Below are 12,475 nucleotides of genomic sequence, written 5' to 3'. Positions count from 1 at the left end.
TGGGGTTTGGTGCCACCAGGCCTGGCAGGAGGGTTTTCCAAGCCCAAAAGCAAGAACTAGCCCAAGAAACCTGAGGATCTCCAGCTTTGCAATTATCCTGCTGCACATTTGAGCTCCTGTGGAGCTGGAATCAAACCTTTGACGGGGAAGAAAGGGAGGGCAAGACCTTGCCAGCAGCCTTGGCAGGTGAGACGGCTCCAACTGATGTGAGTGCAGAAAACTCATGATGTCTAAAAGACTCGGGTGTGCTGCACAGCAGCTGAGTGCTGGAGGGGGGTCTCTGATCTGCAACACTGCCCAGGCACACCTTGGGGTTCAGATCACCATCTCTGTCCCAAGGCTGGATTGTATGAGAACAGCTTCCAACCAGTGCCACATCCCAGGGCATGCCTCATCCAGCAAAACCAGTGAAATCTGAGGTGTAAAAGGAGGCTCTTTCTGCTCACCTTGATGCCTCCAGTGCCCTCCTGGTGCTGCCATGGGCAGGCTGTGCCTGTCGGAGCTTCCCTGGGAAGCAGCTCTTCATCTGATGCTTCTGATCTTGAGATCATTTGCACCATAAAAGATGAACTCAGCTGGTCTGGGATTTAGGGCAGCTCTGGGTGTCCCCATCAGATCAAAGGCCAGAGCTATTCCTAAAACCCCACCAGGAGAGCCCACCCAAGAGGTGCATGTCCAGCAAACACTGCATTGCTGTGACTGATGCACAAACTGCCTGGGCTTTTGCCATGTCCTCAGCCCCACAGCCTGATTGCCATGGGAGGGGGTGCAGGGCCTGGCAAGGATGCTCAAGGTGGCCAGATTAGATATGTCTGTGTGAGATGGTCATGGCAGGTGCCCTAGATAGTCCATGGAGAGAAGCAGGAGCTTTCAGAAGTTGTGTTATGCCCTGGAAGTGCTTATCCCTCTCACCAGCTACAGTGGAAGTTTGGGATGGCCTGAGTCATGGAGATGCCTCCATGCAAGACGTGGAGCTGGATAATGATCCTTAAATGCACTGTTAGCAGACCAAATTCAAATCCCAGCTTGAACTGAAATAGGGGAAGGGCAGTTTGCTGCCCTGAAGCCCTTGGGAAGGGGTATTTTACCTGCCTTGGGGCAGACCTACGAGCCTTCACCGTTGTCTGCTGGAAATGCAAGTTTTGAGCAGTTTAGGCTGTAAAAAAAAGGTCAGAAAACTATTCCTGAGGAAAAGAATTGTCTGCTGCTGCTTTGCTTCTGTGTCCAGATGTGTGGGCCTGGGGAGCAGCTCTCAAAGCTGGGAACAGGCAACATCTGAAGGCTGGAAATGGACCTGTACCTCATCCTCCTGCTGCTGCATCCTCATTGCACAGCCAATGAATGAGCCCATTTTAGCATTGCCTAATGATTGTTGCTGCCACAGGGATATATGGACACTGAGTCATAGTTTGCTTCTTATTCAGGCTGCATCATCCTTATTTGATTCATGGAGCACTCTGTGCATGAAAGTGTAAACTGTACTGTTTGATTTCTTATACTTGCTATAACGATTTGCTCAACAAATGAGGTCTTAAAATGGAAACATCCCTGGATACTTGCATGGAATTGACCTTCTCCCGTCAGAAAGAGTGTTCCCTTTTTCTCTTATTCACCCACATATCCAGGCTGCTGTTCTCCGGCACTGAGAGCTGGCAGCAAACACTCACCATCTCCTTGCTTCACTGCCCCATGCAGTGAAACAGGAGGAGCCACACCAGCTCGGGAACAAGCAGTGAAACACCAGGGATGGCTTGGAAGTGTGGAATAACCCTTCCCAACAAAGCCTGTACACCCGTTTCCTTAGTGGGCTCACCAGTCTATTCCCCTTTGCAACCCAACTACGTGAGAACAGAGTTAACCCGGTGCAAGAAAGGAACTCGACGTTTCTGCCTTGGTGGTGGAGCCCGATGCACACAGAAGGAAGGGCCAGCACCAGGAAGGCTGCGCGGAGGCAGGGCAGGGGACCGGGTCAGCGCCCGGACCGCATGCAGTAAGCACTCCCTCTCCTGGGCTGCGGCCACGGTGTCCCAGAGAGACCTCGGGCCGGTCTGGAGGTGCCTCAGGTCGCAGCGGCTCCTGAAGCAGGGCAGCGCCTTTCCCTCGGCCCCAGACGGCCCCAGTTCCACATGGGAACTGCTTCCCAACTCCAAAACGCCCCGGACACTCAATGAAGATACCATGTTTGAACATCCCCATGCTCTCTGTGCCCACCAAGATACAGCATCATGCTCTCCCGGGGTAAAAGCTCATCTTGGGGGACCTAAGAACTGGGGAAAATGCTGGGAAGAGATTCAGCTATCCAAAATCATATCAATAGAGAGCCCAATGTGATTTGCCGTTAAGACACAAACTTCCCTGTGAGAGTGCCCAGAGAAGCTGTGGCTGCCCCATCCCTGGCAGTGCTCAAGGCCAGGTTGGACACAGGGGCTTGGAGCAAGCTGCTCCAGTGGAAGGGGTCCCTGCCCATGGCAGGGGTTTGAGCTGGAGGAGCTTTAAGGTCCCTTCCAACCCAAACCAATCTGTGATTGTCTGATTTAGAGGGACCAGCAGTCACAAAGGCTGTTATGTACTGTGCTGCGAGCTTCTGAAGGCCGGGAGGGAAAGTCTGTGTCAGCTTTCCATCAGCCTTCAATGCCAGGAGCTTCAAGGGCAGAGGAGATTTGAAAGAAAAACACAAATAAAGAAGTTTCCTTCAAAGAGTAAAAAGGTGGGGGGTGTACCAAGGGGTGAAAAGAAAAGGGTTCTTCTGGGGAGCTGTGACTCAGAAATGGCATTTTCTATATTCTAAGAGATGTCAAGTCAGAGGTAATTTATCCACAGCAAGCTGATGCAGTTGCTATGGAGAGCATAATAGGAAGAAACACTTTTTAAATGCATAGTCTATAGAGGAGGGAAGAGTTTGTCAGATAAAACCTGGGTGTGAGGGTGAAATGGGGATGAGGACATTAAAGAAAGCTGTCTGCAGGCACTTCCACCCGGCTGTGAATGCAGGGACTGATCCCACCCTGCTCAGCTTCCCTCCTGCCGGGCAGAGGACTGATCCCAGCTCTGCTTGTGCAGAAGCACAGGACATGGTCACTTCCCTGACAGACTCTGCCCAGCTCCCAGCTCCACACAAGTACTGGGCATTGAGGCACACTGAGACCTTCCTGGGTGCTCATCCAGTGCATTCCCGGGCACCAGCAGCTCCTCCAGCCCAGGGGTGCAGGGCTGGGCAGGACTTTTCCTCCCTGGGATGGAGCTGAGCCCCCTCACTCATGGGCAGGCACAAGCCCAGCTCCCAGTCAAGGCTTGTCCCTGCCAAGATCCTGAATCTGCTCCAGAAGGCCAGGGTTGATCCACCTGACCTCCTGGGATGGGAACAGCCCCATGATGAACTCAGGATGGACACAGGGGAAGTCACCTGTCGCTGGTGGGACCGTTTTGAACTTCAGCAATAAAAGCCAGGTGTATTCACTGCTTTACCTTGAGTCACTTGTCTCAAATGAAGCATCTCTCATATAACACTGGTCCTTTTCCTGGACCATCCATCTTGCTGTTCAGTGCCAGACAGATTGGGAAGTCTCGTTCCAGCTCCTGGTTGACAATGAGCTAGGGGGTGACATTTGCCTGAAAACAATTGCCCTGATGTGTGTCAGGGCTGTAACGTGAAGACTTCTTCCCCCACCAGAGAGCTGCAGCCTTTCCTACAAGTGTTCCACGTTCAGTAGCTCACAGAAATGCTCCTGTAGGTAGAGCCAATGAGGGACCAGAGATTCACAGGAGCAAAACATCAGAGGGTGGAATCTCTTCTTCAAGGAGCAGACCCAAAGGTCACCATATCTCCACCTGGCCCATGAATATCACCCCTTTGTACTGGGCAACAGACCCTGTTCACAAACCTTGTCCTGGGGAGAAAACAACCAACCAACCAAGCAGCTGATTTTTAGCTCATGGTAGAGGTCGGTCCCACACAGAGAGGGAACCATGGGCAGTGATCCAGCATCCCTGCTCATGCGCCTCAGTTTCACTCTTTCCATCTGGTACTCTGGGAGAGAGGGAGCAAGCTCCTGCCCTGGTCTCGGGGGCACTGGGGTGCAGATGTCAGGGGCCCTGCAATGCCTGCACAAGACAGCAGAGGCCACCGGACACAGGGTGTGGTGGATAACAGTGAGGAGAGGAAAGGACTCTGCCTTGGCTCATCTCCCCAGAGGCCAGGCCCTGGACAGTGATTGGTTCTCACTGCCGTGTCCAGGCAACCACATCAGCATCTTCCAACTGTGCCTGGCAACTGCCACCGGCAGCTGGTGGGCATCAACACCTCGGGCACAACAGAGGCGAGGCAGAGGCCAGAGGCATGCAGGGGCTCACCCCTTGCCCGGCTGCCTGCACACACGCTGCTAGGGAAGCTCTAACCTGGGAGAGGAGCAGTGCCTGAAAGACCTGGACCCGTGGCTGCAGCAATGGGCACCATGGATGATGAGGACCTGCTGGACTATTTCCGCATGGAGTACAGGTGGAACATCCTGCACCTAAAGAGGTGAGGGGGCTCCTCCACCTGCTCCCATCCCATTCTCCTGTCTCCTCCAACCTCCTTCCCCTACCATAGCAAACACATCCCTTGTCTCCACCACTTCAGTCTCCTCTTGTAGCTCCCTTCCTCAGCCCTGTTCCTCCCTGCAACACCCCCTGGCTCAGTCTGTGGGATCCCTGCTGGGGAGCTCGGGGATGCCATGCTGGCAGCTGGGATCTAAACCAGTACTGGGTTGCTGTGCCCAATCACCCCACTCAGGACCTTGAGGGCAGAGCAGCCCCGCGCCCTGCCAAGGCACTGGAGCAGCACATAACCTCGAGGAAACCTTGTGCGCAGGAAGCTGCGACAGGCAGAGGAGGACTCCCTGTCCGTATTTATCTGCCTCCAGGAGAAGAGGAAAGAAGCCAAACGGCTGCAAGAGGCTCTGGAGGTGAAGGAGGTGAGAAAGCTGGGGCATGGTTGGGAGGCTTTGCTGGAGGGCAGCAGAGGGCAGGGTCTGGCTGTGGGTGCCAGCAGCAGTCCCACTCGCTCTGTGCTGCCAGGACTTCAAGGAGAGGATGGAAGCCGTGGTGTGCTGCTGGCAGGACCTGCACACCCAGGCCGCTGAGCTGAAAACACACACGGAGGAATCCCTGAGCATCGCAAAGGTCAGCACCGACCTGAGCCACGCACCTCCTGCCCGGGGAGACAGAGCGGGGCCACCACGTCTGCCCGAGCCCCCTGGAGCCTGGAGCTGTGAGGAGCAGCACTGGCAGTTAAATGGGGAGTGAAAATGCAATCAGGGGAGCTCCAGGCCTGGTCTCTCTCCTGGGAAGGCATCCCCCCCCGGTGCTGCTGAGTGACCCGGCTCTGTCTTCCTATGCCTCTCTCTCCCTCTGTGTGTGTTGGTGGGGGAAACATCACCAGGAATATGATAAGATGCGAGTCCAAGCTCTGAAGACAGCCACCAGAAAGAGAGAGAAGAAGGTACAAAAGGAGTTGGAGCTCTTGAGAGCCAAGAGGAAACTGGAAGTCTGGAGAAATAAGCATGAGAAACTCTACAACAAAGTGCAAAAATACTCCATCTTCAAAAGATACCTGGAGGATGTGGTGAAGATCTCACAGGCGAGTTTGCACATGAGAGAGGTTATGGCCTCGAGGAGGGCCCTATGGGGATGTTTAACCTAGAGGAGACAAAGCAAGTCCAGGGAAATCGTAACACTTGGACAAACCCAGAGGCCTCAGATGGCATGAGACATAGTTCTTTGCAATAAGGTGAGCCAAGGGGACCAGAATTAGGGGAGGAGAATCTGAAGGGGGATGAATGCTTAAGAAAACTAAAGAAAATCTGTTAGAAAGGGGACAAGCAAAGGGCTGAGGGGAATGGGGACCCCTTGGTGTCACTTTCATGTCACATTGGTGGTCTGGGAGTAGGGAAAAGCTGCCTGGGAATGGGAACACAGGCAGTTGGCACAAAAGCTGTGCCTGGGCATCACTCCATGCATCACTCCATGCATCACTCCTGCAGTCCCAGCTGCCCCCTCCAGTGTCCAGCTGACTCAGCAGTTGCACTTGTGCTGTGTGTTCTATCAGAGCACTGCTCCTTGGGGAAGAGATGCAAGGTGACAGCTCTGGGACTGGCACAGTGGGATGCCATCGTACAGTGAACGGGGCCATGTCCACAGAGCAACTGGGGCAATGGTCTTGCCAAGAAGGGAAGATCTTTTGGTGATGGGAGATGATGTCCCTGGTCGGGGCAGGGAGCCGAGCAGCACAAGACGTGCAATCATGACGAGGGGAGGGCAGGGGGATCACTAACACCAGGAGCCCTGTGCTGCAGTTTGCGGACATCCAGGAAGTCATTTCACCCTACAAGATGCTGATGAGGGTGCTCAGGGACCTGGAGCAGTTGCAAGAGAGGCATAAGGAAAAGTCCGAGCAAGCCAGGGTGTTGGTGGACCAGTACATAGCAGAGAAAGAAGCTGAGATCCTGCAGTACAAACACAAGCTGGTGGAGCTCCAGCAACGCTTTGATCAGGCTAAAGAAGACGTCCAGTTCTGGGTAAGGAAATGAGGGGTGGGCAGGGGAAGATTTCCAAGGCATGGCTGTGTTAAGAGCAGCTGATGGCTCACCCCTAAGCCATGGGGTCATGGCAAGGCCCAGTAGCAGCCTTTGTGATTGGAGATGTGTAAATTTTGTCCTCCCAAGGGGTTGTAGAATGGATGACAGAGCAGGTCTGGAGCAGGTTAGAGCAGGGGTTAAAACTAGGCCCGCCTTACAAAGCCATCATGATCTTTCACTCCTTGTTTGAGCTCACAGTCAGAAGACATCAGCCAACCAGGCTCTAGGGAGATCTGCCTTGGCACAAAACCCAAGCCTCCTCTGCCACATGCCCATTGGGTTTGTCTGCCCTGCTTATAATCATTCCCATTCACCATTGCAGCATCCTCCCTGTCACTGGGCTTCAGTGTGGCACATCTCATGGTCCTCAGTGCTCATGGCTCAGGCCTCAGGGTGAAGCTGGCTTTGCTCATTTTTATTATCTGCTCATCAGGGCTTACCCCTTCTCCTCCCTCCTCACCAGTCCAGCAGTGACCAGACTGGTGCTGAACTGGGCTGTAGTGAGGCACATCAATGTGCAGCCAGTGCTTAGTGTGCAGGAATGCCCCAGCTCTGTTGACCTCTGCTCCTTTTGCACTGCTCTGAGGGGGCCCAGCCAAATTCACTATTGGACACTCTGGGAGCTGGGCCCCATCGGGCAAAGCTGGAGAGCAGGCGGTCTGGAAGGCCAGCAGCAGGATGTGTGGGTACCAGGGTACCAGCCAGCCCTGCTGGGCAGCGAGGACCTCACCTGCAGGGTGAGGACTGCAGGAGCTGGCACAGACAGGGGGAGGTTCCTGGATCTGCTTCCACCACCAAGCTGAAGCACCACAGCCTTGGGCAAGGACAGGTTCGTCCTAGCAAAACCGATGAGTGCTGAAGTTAGGGTCTCCAAGCCAGGGTCTTCAGTGCTGAAGCAGCATCTTTGCTGGAGCATGTCCCCATGTTGCCTCTCTCCTCTCCTCTCCTCTCAGGAGACTCGCTGGGCTGACATCCAGGAAACAAGTCCCAAGAAAGCCCTGGAGCTGGGCACCATCAGGATGGCCATCCTCAACCTCTTCCAGAGTGCCAACAGAAAGATGAACACCAAACTGAACGTGCCAGTGGATGGCAGCCATAGACAACTGAATAGGGTACAGCCAAGCCAGACCCCTTCTCCCCAGAAGGAAGAGCAGGAATAACTCTCAGCTGCCTAAAGGAAAGCGAGAGAAATCATGGTGCCCAACAGACACCTTCCTTTTCACTCTTGGGCATGGGGAATGGGCAGGGGACACCAGGCAAACTTGTCTCATCCGAGGAGGTCCCTGTGGAGCAGGAGGCAGGGCAGCCAGGCTGGGGCAGTGGATGCAGGGGATGCAGATCAATCCATGGCCAAGGTTTGGTTTTACTCACCCTTGCCCTGAACTCAGAGTCGCCCACAAAAGCCCATTCTGGTGGTACAGGGCCAACAAGCCCCCATCTGCCTCCTGTTCCCATCCCTGCTCTGAGCTCTGCCATCTCCTTTCTCCACCCTAGATTCAGCAGTGTATCCAAGACCTTGCAGACATCTCCATGGAGGTCAAAGAGGACATACAGAACCACCAGCGAGCAGCTGTACCTACAGGACATGGCAACGTGAGGGGCTCTGCAAGGGTGGGAAGAGCAGGACAGAGGGCCCGACTGGTACTGTAGCTCCAACAGTGAAGTTTCATCCCTTCTGACTCTTGTGTCCTGTACAGTTGCTGGCATCTTATTCTACTAAAAGTAACCAAATACCTGAATGCGACTCTTAATTTCCTGAGAGGATGGGAATCATCAGAGCAGCTCCATCCCACAGCTTCATCCCCGATGCCACTGGGATGCCTTCTCCGGCAGATGGGGCTCATGCAAAGCATGCAAGATAGGGAGAGCAGGCTGGGACAGGAATATAGTCTCAAATAGGGCTTAGTACTAGTGCTCACATCTGGACATCCTACTCGGCTCTGAGGTACCTGGAGGGATGACACAAAGGGGTGGGGGGACTGCGCTTTGGGAGGACTACAACCAGCACACTCGTGGATGTGGATGTCTCCGCACAGGCACGTGCTACACAATAAAACTCAGCTCCCCCCTCAGATGGAGCCCCAGGAGAGCACAGATGAACCCCCTCCCTTCCCCAAACCTGGGCTTTAATGAGTGACAGGGAGAACGGGTGCCCCCCAGAGCTGGTGCTGGATGCATACTTGGAACGCGGAGGAAGGATGGGTTAGGGGAGGGAATGGTTGCTGCAGAGTTTCAGCAGAGGATGCTCCTCCTGTGGCTTTGCTGTTGCTATTTCTGCAGGCTTGAAGTTGTACAAATGAACACAGTCAGAAACACAGTACCTTAAGTCAGGTGTCAGCAAGGACTCATCCAGGAAATCCAATTCCCCTCCAGTCTCTGAGCTCAGACCCATGTTGGGCCATTGAAGCTTAGTGAGCTACCATCCATCAGCAGACAATGACCCTGGTAGTGTCCTCGTTGTGATGCCACTGCAGAAGAAAACACAAGGAAAGACCCATTGCGGAGGGAAGGGCAGTAACTGCTTCCCAGCTGCTGTATGTGGAAGAAGAGCCCATTTCTTTCTGAAACCTTGACATGCAAATGCAGCGTGGGCCATGATGTGTCCTGGGTAGATCTGAATGGATGGATCCCCAGAGCAGTGGGAGGTGAGTGGCATCTCAGCTGGCAAGGAAAAGGAAACGCTGCAGCCACCATGTGCCTACACTTCAGTGATTATATTATATTCATTCTATGAAGCAGGGATCATTGTTGGGGGGGGCAGGAGTGGGGTGCTCCTCCAGGGAAGGAGTTAAGATGGCAGCAAAGGAGGTGGGAGGATGCCCTCACTGACAGGACACAGCCCAGTGGTGTGAGAGCAAGAGCAGAAAGGTCCATGGCTGTGCCCAGTGATGCCCATGCCAGTCTGCAGTGAGGAAGCAGCTCTAAGGTGAAGCCAGAAAGTCAAGTCAGCTAGGCAAAGTGAGAACTAGCCAGGTACAAGGCTGGGCACAGGCTTACCTAAAACGCAAGGACCAAGGATCTGAGCATAAATACAGCTCTGAAGCAAAGCAAGGGAAGCCCCAGGGAAGGCTCCACACAGCTCCTCATGTCTTACCTGTTCCCCAGGGCTGCCCACTTGAGGGCTGGCCCTGAGCACAGGCAACCAGACCATGGTGAGTAGGAAAGGGGTCACAGAGCCTGCAGGTGCACTGAGACCTCCTTGCATTGGGCTGCACCCCCAGAGCGTGGGCAGCAGCTCAGGGAGGGGATCCTGCCCCTCTGCTGTGCTCTGGGGACACCCCCCCTGCAGCCCTGATCCAGCTCTGGGGCAGCAGCACAAGAGGGACCTGGAGCTGTTGGAGCGAGGCCAGAGGAGGCCATGGAGATGCTGCGAGGGCTGGAGCAGCTCTGCTCTGGAGCCAGGCTGAGAGAGCTGGGCTGGGGCAGCCTGGAGAAGAGAAGGCTCCTGAAGGGGAGACCTGAGAGCAGCTCCAGTGCCTAAAGGGGCTGCAGGAAACCTGGAGAGGGGCTTGGGACAAGGGATGGAGGGACAGGCCAAGGGGAATGGCTTGAACCTGCCCGAGGGGAGACTGAGCTGAGCTCTTAGGCAGAAGCTCTTCCCTGTGAGGGTGCTGAGGCGCTGGCACAGGGTGCCCAGAGAAGCTGTGGCTGCCCCATCCCTGGCAGTGCTCAAGGCCAGGTTGGACACAGGGGCTTGGAGCAAGCTGCTCCAGTGGAAGGGGTCCCTGCCCGTGGCAGGGGTTGGAGGTGGGTGAGCTTTGAGGTCCCTTCACCCCAAACCAGCCTGAAGTTCTATGATTCTATAAATGGAATGCTTTCTCTTGCTCTCTTCATCGCCCCCCACATGTGGGCTATGGGTCCGCAGGGATTCCTTGTATGGGAAGACCTTCCCCCGATTCCCAAGGGGCATACCCTTCTGCTGCCATGCCTGAGCCTCTTTCCCCATCAATGGAACACCTCCAGCCTGGCTGTGCTCTCACCAGGGCAATAAGAGGCACGTGCTGAGAGCACTTCAGCACAGGGAAAATCCATTTCTCAATGGGAAGAGAATATATTCCTTTGTCTTTGCATGGAGTGATCCATGCTCAGCCCAGGACCAGGCCTCAGAAGCAGCCTGTCATCTCCTTGGAGACAGCAGCTCTCTGTGCCAGGCTGGATCTTGGAGCCTTCACCCCATAGGCAGCAGCATCCTCGGGCACTGGCCCTTCCCTTGCTCTTCTGGGAGACGAAATACAGAGCAGCAGAAGAGAGAGGACAAGCACAAGGAGAGAACAATCCCTGCTGAGGCCCTCGGGGATCCCAGGGGTTGGTGAGTGCCTCGCAGAGGCTCTGGTGATGACACCAGGAGCTGCTGCCTGCGCTGGGAAAGCCAGCCCATGACTCGTGAGCCGAGACGATGCGCGCTTGTGCCCTTGTGAATCGTCTCAGCAGTGATGTGTGCAAAGGGACCCGCAGCATTGCCACCCGTCGGAGAGGTGACTCAGCTGTCCCCTCTCCTTCCACCCACTGCCACGGCTCACCACATCACCTTGATGCATCTCACTGGGGGCAGCAGGAGGAGCTGGTGCAAGCTAATGGGAGAGGAAGAAGTGAGGTTGCAGCTCTGAGCCTGCCGCTTGGCAAGTGATGGACAAGGCTGTCTCCAGGATGAGCTTATGCAGAAGACAGACGATGGGGCAGGTTCCTGAAGCCCTTTGAGCACTCAGTACTGGCCAGTTCAGAGAATTCAGAACCTTCAGCATGGGACAGAAAGGAAACAAGAGGCCTTGGTCCAACCAGGAGCTTTCTGACCTGTTTCAATCTATTTTCTGCCTTTCATTGAGCAGACAAGGCTTGGCTGTGTCCGTCTTCAGCCAGTACATCACACTCAGCATGTCCCTTACAACTGAACCCAAAGGCCAAGCTGAAGACCTGTGCTCCTGACTGATCCTGATGCCGTGCTCAGCCCCAGCAGCCCCCAGCATCCTGAACACGAAGCTGCAGGACATGTGGATGCTGCTCTGCAGCATCATTTGCTGGAGCTGCTCAGTTCTGTGGCACCATCCGTGCCCCCACACAGTGAAATACCTGGTTTTAGAAAGTCAGAGACCAGCAATTGAAGCTTGGGGGCAGATTTTACCTTTTCTTATGTGCCATTTATGCCACACTAGCAGAGCAAAGATAGCAGATCCCACCAATGCCCAATATGCTTTTTTGGACAAAGCGAAACCACTGTGACTCATGGTGCCATGGGAATATGGAAGGAAAGACTAAAATGACCTATTTAGGCATCAGGGTTTTAGTTCTATGATTCTGTGTGTAATGAACAAGCTTTTTGTGTTCATAACCTGCCTTCTCCTTGGGGAATTGTTGGGCTTGGATTTGTTTGCATTGTGCTTTTTGGGTTGGAGTGGGTTTTTCTGTAAGATTTCTTTCTTTTGGCGCAGAGAAGAGATGACTAAAGCATTGGCTAAATGCACAGTCTGTTTTGCCTCTTGCTGATGGCAGATTCCCAGCACATGGAGATGTTGTTATTGGTTTAATGTGGACTCTGTCAACGTTTCCTCTGGAGCAGCCTGCGATTCCACCCGCGTGGGCATGAGCAGGCACCGCTGGTCCTCCCTGCTGCTCCCTGCTCTGCGGGGCAGCTCTGCCCCAGCATCTGGGGGGGTCCCACTTCAGGGGCTTGTGCCCCAAGTGGCCACAGGCAGAGAGGCCACGGCACAGCCCCAGTGACAGGAACCTGCTCGGACACAGAGCATGGCTGCATGGAAAGGTCCCTTAGGATGCTCTCTCTTGGAGACCTGCTACCTCGCCTCTGGGGCTCTCTGCAAGGGGGCATGGGGACAGCCCTGTACTAGCACTGACCAATGTCCTCAGCA

General features: G+C 54.6%; 1 protein-coding gene across 1 annotated transcript; it reads left to right on the top strand.

The window, feature by feature from the left end:
- Positions 1-4,400: 4,400 nt before the first annotated feature.
- CCDC42 (coiled-coil domain containing 42) lies at positions 4,401-8,553 on the top strand (the record flags this gene model as incomplete). The annotated part of the gene is made up of 7 exons (XM_061359999.1): positions 4,401-4,519; positions 4,850-4,952; positions 5,056-5,160; positions 5,420-5,669; positions 6,289-6,554; positions 7,568-7,726; positions 8,109-8,553. Coding segments are annotated over 7 exons (1,158 nt in total), but the record flags the coding sequence as incomplete, so codon positions are not given.
- Between the last annotated feature and the right edge of the window lie 3,922 nt (positions 8,554-12,475).

This window comes from Neopsephotus bourkii, unplaced genomic scaffold (assembly GCF_033783945.1).
Source record: "Neopsephotus bourkii isolate Nb327-2 ecotype Australia unplaced genomic scaffold, CSIRO-AGI_Nbou_v1 NB_1003, whole genome shotgun sequence".
NCBI classification, from domain to species: domain Eukaryota; kingdom Metazoa; phylum Chordata; class Aves; order Psittaciformes; family Psittacidae; genus Neopsephotus; species Neopsephotus bourkii.
The sequence above is the reverse complement of the archived record's forward strand: the minus strand, read 5'-3'. Positions and strand labels throughout refer to the sequence as shown.